This window comes from Mobula hypostoma, chromosome 14 (genome assembly GCF_963921235.1).
Source record: "Mobula hypostoma chromosome 14, sMobHyp1.1, whole genome shotgun sequence".
Classification (NCBI taxonomy): domain Eukaryota; kingdom Metazoa; phylum Chordata; class Chondrichthyes; order Myliobatiformes; family Myliobatidae; genus Mobula; species Mobula hypostoma.
In genome coordinates, this window is record NC_086110.1 from 52,644,632 (window position 1) to 52,657,587 (window position 12,956).

The 12,956-nt window shown below is 40.4% G+C and overlaps 1 protein-coding gene across 1 annotated transcript in view; it reads right to left on the reverse strand.

The window, feature by feature from the left end:
• Positions 1-12,956, reverse strand: part of mphosph6 (M-phase phosphoprotein 6) — a 62,058-nt gene that overhangs the window by 11,253 nt on the left and 37,849 nt on the right. Inside the window, exon 4 of the mRNA XM_063067490.1 lies at positions 7,093-7,190. Within this exon, the coding sequence (XP_062923560.1) occupies positions 7,093-7,190 (98 nt within the window). The remainder of the gene's footprint in view (positions 1-7,092; positions 7,191-12,956) is intronic.

Below are 12,956 nucleotides of genomic sequence, written 5' to 3' on the forward strand. Positions count from 1 at the left end.
AACGATGAGTCAGTATACGGAGAGGAGGTGCAGCGGCTAACGGACTGGTGCAGAGCCAACAACCTGTCTCTGAATGTGAACAAAACAAAAGAGATGGTTTGTTGACTTCAGGAGGACACGGAATGACCACTCTCCACTGAACATTGACGACTCCTCTGTACAGATCGTTAACAGCACCAAATTTCTTGGTGTTCACCAGGCGGAGAATCTCACCTGCTCCCTCAACACCAGCTCCATAGCAAAGCAAGTCCAGCAGCGTCTCTACTTTCTGCAAAGGCTGAGAGAAGTCCATCTCCCACCCCCCATCCTCACCACATTCTACAGAGGTTGTATTGAGAGCATCCTGAGCAGCTGCATCACTGCCTGGTTCTGAAATGGCACCATCTCGGATCGCAAGACCCTGCAGCAGATACAGCAGATAGTGAAGTCAGCTGAGAAGATCATCGGGGTCTCTCTTCCCGCCATTACAGACGTTTATACCACACGCTACATTCGTAAAGCAAACAACATTATGAAGGACTCCACGCACCCCTCATACAAACTCTTCTCCCTTCTGCCATTTGGCAAAAGGCACCGAAGCATTCAGGCTTTCACGACCAGACTATGTAACAGTTTCTTCCCCCAAGCCATCAGACTCCTTAATACCCAGGGCCTGGACTGACACCAACCTACTGCCCTCTACTGTGCTTATTGTCTTATTATTTATTGTAATGCCTGCACTGTTTTGTGCACTTTATGCAGTCCTGGGTAGGTCTGTAGTCTAGGGTAGTTTTTGTGTCATTGTACATAGTTCAGTGTAGTTTTTGTACTGTTTCATGTAGCACCATGGTCCTGAAAAACACTGTTGCATTTTTACTGTGTACTGTACCAGCAGTTATAGTCGAAATGACAATAAAAAGTGACTTGACTTGATCTTTTCATCCAGGTTATTTATACAGATCATTGTGGACTATCACTAGTATGGATGAGTTCAACACTGGAAAGAGGTAGGTTGCATGATAGAATAAGAATTAGAATTTTATTTCTTACATCCATCTCACAATATGAGGGAGCAAAAATCTTTTTGTTGCATCTCTGTTGCTATGTGCAAGCAATAAGGAAGGAAAATGTGGGAGGATATTGTCCAAGCACTAGGATTGTATACATTAATTGTTTTGTATACATGTATGTACAGTCAGATATGCAAACAGATCAATGTGTATTGATAAATCTGATGGCCTGGTGAAAGCAGCTGTCCCCGGAGCCTGTTGGTCCAGTCTTAATGCTATGGTACTGTTTGCCATACGGAAGCAGCTGAAGCAGTTTCTGGTTGGGGTGGCTGGAGTCCCTGATGATCCCTGGGCCCTTTTTACGCATCTGCTGCTGTAAATGTCCTGAATAGAGGAAAGTTCACATCCACGGATGTGCTGGGCTGTCAACACCATTCTTTGCAGTGTCCTGCGATTGAGGGTAGTACTGATAGAGGTTAATATGCTCGACAGGGATACAAATTAAGATGGGCTCAGGTAGGGACTTGTAGCCAAAATGTACAAGTAAATAAACAGGGAAATTCAAATCACAAAGTAACAATCCCATTCTAATTATATATACATCTTAGACATGAGATTATGTAATAATAGTACAATATTCAAGACTGAGAATATGTGACAAGATGAAAGTGATTTGTAGATGAGGTTAAATTTTTAAACTAATACTTTGGTCTATTTAAACTAATAGAGAGGGACCAATTCAAAGAGCTATTCAAAAAAAGGTAAACCATCAGTGGATGCTTTGCTTGAAGTCATCAGTGGAAGAGAAATGAAAAAGGATAATGATCATGAACCAGCAAAGGTGCATCGTGGCATCTGCTACATCCATCGGTACATTCAATTTAATAAAGAGCACTGGGAATCAAATACAAGGACCAACAGCAGCTAAGCCCACAATTTCAGTGAAAGTTAAGATCAGAAGCTCTCGATGTTGGCTCTTTATTCCTCTCCATAGTTGCTGCCTGACCTGAGTTCCTCCAGCATTTTGTGTGATCAGAAGCAACAAGAGATTGAGGACTCTAGTCCAATCCAATCTAGTAAAGAAACTCTGGAGACCTATGAAGGATGAGTGAAGTTGGCAACCATAAGAAGCAAACAGATAACAGATGTCATTCAAAAGAAAATGATGAATTTCACAGGAAAACACAAAATTGTTGAGAAATAGGATTTATTCTACAGCGTAACAGAAACTGAGAAGCCAGCAATTCACTTCTGTCAACATGGCTTTTCTTAGCAAGATTTACCGCAATGAACTATGAAAATTTCATAATGTAAAAGAAGCACATTTGCCAGAAAACTGAGATATCCATTTCAAGAGACTACCTTATCAGCAAAAAACTATTTCAGAAATAAAGATTAATGGTCAGATATCTAATAACCTCTCAATAACAAGTAGTATAATAGTACTTCAGCATTTCAAAAAAACTCAAGAGTACCAAAAGGATTCTCTACTGAAAAAAATGACACTTCTAAATAATTACATTTTAAGATTCAATAATTATTTATGAATGTGCAGCATGATTTGCAATGCAAGCTAAACCTATATGTACTGAGCAATATAAGATGCTTCAATGGAAAGTAGAAATTAGCATGAGTGTGCTACAATAAGCACAATTTAAAATCTTGCATTCTCTACCACATGATCTAATTTTTAAAAAATCTCTTACTTTAATATCTGAGCATATGTATAACGGTTTGTATTATCGTGAAGAATTGACTGATAGAGAATTAATCAATCTGTTCTCCATGAATATGTTTATTTTTCCCAAGTCATTAACACGACTGTACAGATAAACTGATTATGGCACCTGGAGCATAAAGAACTAGATTCTTATCCAATAAATAAGAATTTTATTTTGTACTCAGAACCAAATCAGAGAGAAGGATAAAGAAAGAATTAAAGACAGAATGGTTTTCTTGCTTTCCTTTTGAAAGCATTCTAATCATCTATAGAATTTCTGGATGATTAGGGTAAATCTTTTAAAAATCTGTTACATAAAATATTTTGAAATAACATACTTCCCCAGCAATAAAGGAAATGAGAAGTGGTCCATTTATGGAAAAAAAAAAGAGAAAAATGATTAAGGACTCATCATAATCAGGTTATGACATGAAGTGAAATATTCCAGTAGTTTTAGTCATTGATATCAGTAAAATAGAGGAATCACTTTATTTTTGGCCTTTTTCCGGGGATAAAAAAGCTACCATGATGTTATACCATCTGCTCATTAAAATCACATCTTCAGCTGTGAATCTGGCAACACTTTTGTCTCAGCTTCATAAGATTCTAGTGTCTAGTCTCCTTCCAAGGACTCAGGCAGAAAATTCAGAGCTGATACTTCAATTCATTACCATTGGGAAGTGGAGTCTTGAATGAAAGCACTTTTTTCAGGTGGATATAAATGATTATCATACTACCATTTTGAAGAAGGCAAGAAAGTTATCCTTGCTGGCCTGGCTACTTAACTAAATTATGATAATCTAGTCCAAGTCACACTATTGTTATGGGAGCTAATTATGAATTATTTACTATACAAAAGTGACTAAAATCAAAATAATTCATTATACAGTCCTATCACAGAAGGAATAAGGTAGAAACAGTACAAGTCTATTTTTAATAGAACAACCGAGGCAATTCAAAGTTTTTGAAAATGGACAATAGTAATTATTATAGTTTTACCCCAGGACTAGCCAATCTTTACTAAAAGCTATGTTTGCTATGTCCAGTTGTGTGGTCAGTTGGATGATCCAGGTTTATCTCTAGTAAGAGGCTGATAATTGGTCTTAACAATCCTGTATTATGAAAGAACAGAAAACAAACTTCTGGAGGAACTCAGCAGATCAGCCAGCATCTGTGGAGCAGAGGGATGGTTAACATTTCAGGTTGAGATCCTGCATCCGGACTGCACTTCCACAGATGATGCCCGAACTACTGAGTTCTTCCAACATTTTTGTCTACTGCTCTAGATTAAAGCATCCACAGTCTTGTGTCTCCAAAAACCACTGAGCTTCCATTCCTTATTTTTTTTAAAACCCAAAACCATTTCTATATCTTCAGGTGAAAGTAGGTAGGATGCTTATGAATGGATCTGTAGAATAATCCCTTAGTAATGATTAGTATAGCAATATAAAAATAATCAAAATCCAAGAAAAAAAACAATTCGGAATTACTCTGGAATTATAGAAAATTATGGACTGATGAGGGATCACGGCTCTGTGCAGAGGAGTTCTTGTCTAACAAATCTGATGTGATTTTTTTTTGAATAGGTCATGAAAATGGTTGTCAATGGTAGAGTAGGAATGTTGCTCACATGACACTAGTAAAATATTTGGGAAAGTCTTTCATAATAGGCTGGTTTGGAAGCTTAAACCAGATGGGATCCATGGCAAGTTAGTAAACTGGATCTAGAACTGGCTTAGCAATAGAAGACAGAGAATATTTGTTGACGGTGATTAGTGGTGTTCTCCAAGGATCAGCACTGGGACTTCAGTTGTTTGCAATATATATACATACACACACACACACATATATACAAACACAGGTGTCCCCCGCTTTTCGAACGTTCGCTTTACGAAACCTCACTGTTACGAAAGACCTACATTAGTTATCTGTTTTCACTAACAGATGGTGTTTTCACTGTTATGAAAAAAGGCAGCGCGCAAAAAAAAGCAGCCAAGCTTCTCCCCCGGAACTGCATTCTAGCCGGCATTGTTTAACCATGTGCCTGTGAGCATCTGTTTGCAAGATGAGTTCTAAGGTATCAGAAAAGCCTAAAAGAGCTCATAAGGGTGTTACACTTAGCGTAAAACTAGACATAATTAAGTGTTTCGATCGTGGTGAACGAAGTAAGGACAAAGTGAGTTTGGCTTGTGTAAGTTGACGAAGATGATGTTGAAGAGGATTTGGCATCCCATGACCAAGAACTGATAGATGAAGAGCTGATGCAATTGGAAGAGGAAAGGATAACAATCGAAACCGAATGAAGTAGCGAATGGACCAAAAGTGAAGTCGTCCAGGAACTGAACTGTGTGAGATTTTCGCTGCAATGATAAAGTACGACTTTAATTTTGAAAGGGTACTTAAGTTTAGGGCATATTTGCAAGATGGTTTGAGTGCTTACAAAGAACTGCATGATGGAAAAATGTGCAAGGCTAAGCAGTCAAGCAGAGTCATTTTTCAAGCCTTCCACATCAGTCACAGCAGATGACGAACCTCGACCTTCGACATCGAGGCAGGCAGACATAGAAGAAGATGACCTGCCTGCCCTAATGGAAACAGACGACAATGAGATGACACCACAGAGTCCCACCACCCCAACCACCGGGCCGCGGACCGATACATTGCTGCGGAGAATGCAGTGGTAGCCGGGAGGCACCCAGCACATCTTTTAAGAAAAAAAGCCGAAGTAAACAAGCTAATTAATTAGATGCTGCCTGGCACATAAATATCGGCTCAGATTAGAGGCGATTGCTGATTTGTGTCGCCTCTGATCTGGGCCGACATTTACATGCCGGGCAGCACCTAATTAACTAGCTTGTTTACTTCGGCTTTTTTTCTTAAAGATGTGCTGGGTGCCTTCTGGCTACCACTGTACCACTGCATTCTTCGCGGATCGGTATCGGTTTGCTGCCTGGAGGGTGGGAACCACTGCACCACCCCAACCTCCGACGACTCAGCCTAACACACCATCATCAGTGTGCTGGGCGCTGTCTTCCCAATTCCGGTAAGTGATACTACATTGTACACACATCATTTCTACTTTATATAGGCTGTGTATTTTTATGCGTTATTTGGTATGATTTGCTTCTTCGCTTTACGACATTCCGGCTTACGAACCGTTTCAGAGGAACGCTCTACCTTCGGATGGTGGGGGAAACCTGTATTATGAATAGAATGAAACTGTGGATGGTCTGATCAGTTGGTGTACAGATCACACAAAAGTTGGTGGTTTACAGATAGTGATGAAAGTTGTCAAACATTAAAACTAGATATAAATCAGTTGCGAGTTTGGGTGGAGAAATGCCAGTTGAGTTTTAATCTGGACAACTGCAAGGAGATGCATTTTAGGAGGTCAAATGCAAGAGGAAAGTACACAGCAAAAAGAGCTCTGAGGAGAGTTCTGAGTAGAGGGTACAAGAAAGAGCAAATGTTGGAATCTGGAGCAAGAAACAATATACTGGAGGAGCTCAACAGGTTGAAAAGGAATTGTAGGTGAGAAAAAGTGTTGACATTTTGTAGAGGGATATTGATCAGGTACAGGTAGACAAGTGTCATGGTCAGTGCATACGTGGTGGTCCAAAGGACTCTTGTCCAGTGCTGTTCTGTTCTATGTAATTATTGGACAGAAAAATGAAGTTAACAGATTAGATCACTGACCTTTTATCATGATTTTGATGAAAGTTTATCGATTTGAAATATTGTGGTAAATCAGCTTGTCTCACCAGAGATGCTGCCCAAACATTTATTATCACCAGAAGTTTGTTTTATTCTTTGACTGCAGAACAAGTCAACAAGTACTGACTACCTCCTGGATGAGTAATTGCCTCTTGGAGTAAACAATCCAGAAAGGGAAAAAAACAGAAAAAAGAAACTGGTACAATAATGCTATTTTGGCACAAATTCAAAAACTGAGAAATTTTGTGTGTGTGAAGAGAGACAGGGATGATGTTAAGTAATGAATGTCCTAGCATGTAATTATTTTGTACAGTGCTCTTGTTTGATATCAAAGTAATGACACCAATAAATCTATTAATCCACCTGTATTCCCTTAAAAGTTTGGATCATTTATTCCATTTAAAGTTCACTGGCTCTCTAATTCTTTGCTACTTAAACTTTAGCACTATTTTCATGCTTTACGATTTTTGTAATGGAGGAAAATTACACATTTGTCAATGATGTATTGCAACACCTCAAAAATAGTTGCAATCTTAACATCCATCATTTGTCTTCAAATATGTATTTCATCTTCAAATTGAAGTTATTAAATACATTCTATATTCCAGGTCTGATTGATGAATTCAACCTAATGTGTTGAACCATAGGTCTTAGAATGTAGCAACTTACCTCCTAGCCATTTCTTCATCTGAAACATCTACGTCCATCTTGCTTCGATCTTCAGGCTCTTCATTTTCATTCTTGGAATACATCTGTGCCACCAGTTTCTGTAATACATTATTTGATATTCAGCCTTTTTCTGAATGTAGTTATAGTTGGTCGTCTTAAACAAATCGTTCAAATTTCATGGTGGTTTACTTTCTGAATTTAAAATTAAGAAGCGGCTTAGCTGTTGAGATGTAATTTGCTGGTATTTGAAGAACATTAAAATGAATAGGATGTTTTTAGGCATTTTTCCCTTAGGAGTGTGCAGCATTGACAAATCTTTGTCAATAATCAAGATGACAAAGACAGATATTGATTGCTTTACATTTCAGAGGTTGCTAGGCTGTTTTAGATGACATTAACAGTAAAGTATATTGTGAGATTGAAGACTAGGCTTTTTTAAGGCCATTAATGAGCCAAGTGAGCATTTTATTTCAATAAATAGCAAGTTGTTCATACATTGGCAAATATATTGACTTCAATTTCAACTCCAGAAGTGCCTATGGTGTAATTTTAATTCACGACCACTGATTTTTCCATCTGAGTGCTGTATCAACAGTTAAATCTGAATTTTATTTTAGAGTAGGCTAGACCCACAAATTGGTTTATTTCACCCCACCAGCCTCCGGGTCCAACATATTATTCTCCGTAACTTCCACCACCTCCAACAGGATCCCACCACTAAGCACATCTTTCCCTCCCCCTCTCTGCTTTCCGCAGGGATCGCTCCCTACGCGACTCCCTTGTCCATTCATCCCCCCATCCCTCCCCACCGATCTCTCTCCCGGCACTTACCCGTGTAAGCGGAACAAGTACTACACATGCCCTTACACTTCCTCCCTCACTACCATTCAGGGCCCCAGACAGTCCTTCCAGGTGAGGCGACACTTCACCTGTGAGTCGGCTGGGGTGATATACTGCGTCCGGTGCTCCCGATGTGGCCTTTTATATATTGGCGAGACCCGACGCAGACTGGGAGACCGTTTCGCTGAACACCTGCGCTCTGTCCGCCAGAGAAAGCAGGATCTTCCAGTGGCCACACATTTTAATTCCATGTCTCATTCCCATTCTAATATGTCTATCCACGGCCTCCTCTACTGTAAAGATGAAGCCACACTCAGGTTGGAGGAACGACACCTTATATTCCGTCTGGGTAGCCTCCAACCTGATGGCGTTAATGCCCCACCTCCCCCTCGTACCCCATCCGTTATTGCCCATCCTCTGGGCTTCTCCCCTCCCCCTTTCTTTCTCCCTAGGCCTCCTGTCCCATGATCCTCTCATATGCCTTCTGCCAATCAACTGTCCAGCTTTTGGCTCCATCCCTCCCCCTCCTGTCTTCTCCTATCATTTTCGATCTCCCCTTCCCCCTCCCACTTTCAAATCTCTTACTAGCTCTTCTTTCAGTTAGTCCTGACGAAGAGTCTCGGCCCAAATCGTCAACTGTATCTCTTCCTAGAGATGTTGCCTGGCCTGCTGCGTTCACTAGCAACTTTCAAGTGTGTCACTGGTAGTGTTCCTATTTATAGCAGTTGTATTATACATACATTGTAGGTGCAACCCTAATATTTTGTTACTCTGTGTACAACCCAATTTTCTAAAAATACACAATAAGGAGAAAAACTAATGACAAATGTTTTCGATTCTACAGACTTCTGTTTAAATCCCACTCAGCAAGGACTGCAGACTCTTCCAACCCTTTCATTTCTGCTTCATCTCTTGCACAACTGGTGGTGACCTCAACATGTATCAAAAGTATTCGACTACCTCATGTCTAATTTTATGCTTACCTTTACCCCCATGGATACCCCCACCATTATGGGAGAAGGGTGGGGAATGGGGTTTGTTTGTATTATTAGAAAATGGTCTACATTGCAACCATCAGAATCGCAAAGTCACTTCATCTGTACATGTGTAAAGAAATGGAAGTTGAAAAAAGATTAATTTTGTGTTTCTTTGCTTATTAATTCTGTGAGAGCAACCTTTGCATCACAAATCTTTGGGTTTGATTTGTGAATTTCATTATGGCCAAATTTCTGTTAACCGAATGGCCATGACATGGGGTCTAATGTATGCTCATGTCAATCACAGAACCACAGAACATTAATTTGCACTATTTTCCAAGTCTTGTTATGTCCAACATGTTTACTGACTGGCTCCCGTACCTCCCACCACATGATTCTATTTAATCTCTCTTGATTCTATTTCCAATATGGTCACTTGGTGCTGCTAAGATGTGGTCCCTCAAATTCACCAGTAGCTGTTTTAACTCAGTCACTTTCCATTGGCAGTCCACCATAAGCACCATCAAGACTTAAGCAAAAGTCTTTTTGAGGGCATTCAACTAAACACAGCATTTCACAACACAGGAGAACTCAACATAATTCTACATGTCACTATTGGCTTTTTAAATAAGATTTTCAATCAATCCATTCCTTTCCTCTAGAACGGGAGATTGCAGAATGAGTTAGAAACAGTTCCTTGTGGACTTCCTGCGCCAGTTGTAAAAAGCAAGCAGGACCTGTTCGGACGTAGGGCCAATAAAAAGAAGTGAGGTTTAAGTGGATCGGCTATTGCTGGAGGGCCAATGTTATAGTGGTCAGGCTTTAACTCAACAAGCGCAGGCTAGAACTTAAGCTTGAGAAGTTAAGAGGCATATCAAGGGTAGGCAGGAAGGTAGTTCAGGTAGCAGAATGCTACTCCTGTAAGATGTGGTATTTCAGGGTACCTAATAGTCTGCCTGATGACTACATCTGCAGGAAATACACTCAACTTTAGCTCCAGACTGACACAAGGTCAAGGAACTAGAGCACTCGAGATCATGCAGACTTCACAGTTGAGACTTCTACTGAGGTGGTCACAGCTAGAGTGCAGAAAGAAGATCATAGTTGAGAGCTTAACATCTGAGGATACACACTGTATCAAAAGGACAGCAGGTAGGTGGAGGGGGTGGGGTGGCTCTGTTGGTAAAAAATGAAATCAAATCCTTAGAAGGAGGTGACATAGGATCGGAAGAAATAGAATCCTTGTGGGAAGAACTAAGAAACTGCAAGGGAAAAAAGGCCCTGATGGGAGTTAAATACAGGCCACCGAGCAGTAGCCAGGATGTGGAATATGAATTTACAATGGGAGATTGAAAAAGCACGTAATAAAGGCAATGTTATGACAGTCATGGAAAATTTCAATATGCAGGTAGATTGGGAAAATCAGGTTGATGCTGGATACCAAGAGGGGGATTTTATAGATTGCTTATGAGATGGGTTGCTAGAACAGTTATTCATAAAAGTTGCTGGTGAACGCAGCAGGCCAGGCAGCATCTCTAGGAAGAGGTGCAGTCGACGTTCCAGGCCGAGACCCTTCGTCAGGTCCTGCACCTTCCTAGAGATGCTGCCTGGCCTGCTGCGTTCACCAGCAACTTTTATGTGTGTTGCTTGAATTTCCAGCATCTGCAGAATTCCTGTTGTAGAACAGTTATTCTGTGTTTTTGCCCAATCTTCCTTGTTTCATTTGTGCGGGGAGGGGGTTTTTAGGGGTTGATGCGTCTATTCCAATTTTGTTCATTTTTTTGAGCAGGAGGAAGGATTTGGGGCTGATATGCCTGTTCTGAATTTGGTTTTTCTTCACTTTTTTGGTGCCGGGTTGATGATCGTGCTGCCTTTCTTTTCATTCTTGGTTTTATGGCTACCCAGAAAAAAAGAATTTCAGAGTTGCATACTTTGATAATAAATGAGCCTTTGAATTTTTGAGAGAGAAGGTAAAGTTAAAAGTATCAGTATTAAACTGGATCTCGCCAAAGTTGATTGGAAGGGGATACTATCAGGGATGATGACAGAACTGCAATGGTTGGAGTTTCTGGGATAATTTGGAAGTTGCTGGATAGATACATCCTGAAGGTGAAGTATTCTAAAGGGAGAATAAGGCAATTGTGGTCAACAAAGGAAGTCAAAAATAGCATAAAAACAAAAAAACAGGGCATATAGTATAGGTCAAAATAGTGGGAAGTTAGAGGATTGGGAACCTTTTAAAAACCAACAGAAGGCAATTTTAAAAAATTATAAAAAGAGAAAAGATGAAATACGAAGGTAAGCTAGCCAATAATATCAACGATACTAAACCTTTTTTCAGATAAAGAGTGAAAGAGAGACCAGAGTGGATATTGGACCTCTGGAAGATGACAATGAAGATGATGACAAAGAAATGGTGGATAACTTAATAAATATTTTGCATCAGTCTTTACTATGGAAGACACTCGCAGTATGCCAAAAATTTGAGTGTCAGGGGCAAAAGTGAGTATAGTTCTAAGGAGAACGTGCTCGGTAAGCTGAATGGTCTGAGGTAGATGATTCACTTGGATGAGACTGACTACATCCCAGGGTTCTGAAAGAGGTAGCTGAAGAGACTGTGGAGATATTGGCAATGATCTTTCAAAAATCACTAGATTTCTGGAATGGTTCTGAAGGGGTGGAAAATTGCTAATGTCACTTTTTAATGGAGGGAGGCAGAAGAAAGGAAATTATAGGCCAGTTAGCCTGATTTCAGTGGTTGGATAGATGTTGGAGTCCATTATCAAGGCTGAGGCTTCAGAATACTTGAAGGCACATGATAAAGTAGGCCGAAGTCAGCATGGTTTCCTTATGGGAAAGCTTGCTTGAAAAACCTGTTGGAATTCTTTGAGGAAATAACAGGCAAAATAAAGGAGAATCAGTGAATGCTGTTTACTTGGCTTTTCAGGCCCTTGACAGATGCCACACATGAGGCTGCTTAACAAAGAAAGACCCCATGGCATTACAACAAAGGTACTAGCATGTATAGAAGACTGGCTTTGGCTGACCGGCAGGAGGCAAAGAGTCAGAATAAAGAGGGTCTATTCTGGTTGGCTGCCGATGACTAGTGGTGTTCTGCAGAGGTCAGTATTGGGACCACTTCTTTTCATGTTATACGTCAATGACTTGGATGACAGAATTGATGGCTTTGTGGCTAAGTTTGCAGATGACACAAAGATAAGTGGAGGAGCAGGTAGTGTTGAGGAAGCAGGGAGTCTACAGAAGGACTTAAATAGGTTGGGAGAATGGGCAAAGAAGTGGCAGATGGAATGTTAGCATTCACTTTGAGAGACTAGAATATAAGAACAAGGATGTAATGCTGAGGTTTTACAAGACATTGGTCAGACTGCACTTGGTGTACTGAGAGCAGTTTTGGACCCTTTACCTAAGAAAAAAATGTGTGGACGCTGGAGAAGAACCAGAGGAGGTTCAAAAGAATGAATCTGGGAATGAAAGAGTTAAATCAGGAACATCTGATAACTTGATAGTATGAGGAGCATCTGGCGTTTAGAAGAATGGGTGGTGGGGGCAGGGGGGGATCTCAATGAAATCTATTGAATACTGAAAGGCCTGCATAGAGTGGTTGTGGAGAGGATGTTTTCTATAGTGGGTGAGTCTCGGTCCAGGGAGCACAGTCTCAGAATACAGGGACGTCAATTTGTAACAGAGATGAGAAGGAATTTCTTTAGCCAGACAGATGGTAGTGAATCTGTGGAATTCAATGCGACAGATGGCTGTGGAGGCTAAGTCACCGATTACCTTTTAAAGCGAAGGTTGATAGGTTCTTGACTAGTCAGGGCATGAAAGGTTAGTGAAAAGGCAGGAAAACAGGGTTGACCGGGATAATAAATCAGCCATGGAGTGGCGGAGCAGACTTGATGGGCCTAGTGACCTAATTCTACTTCTATGTCTTATGGTCTCTTGACATAATCGAATCCCTTTTAAATTTAATATTTTTATATGCTTCTCCACCATTCTGTGATTATACAAAATTCTATGGTTATCCGA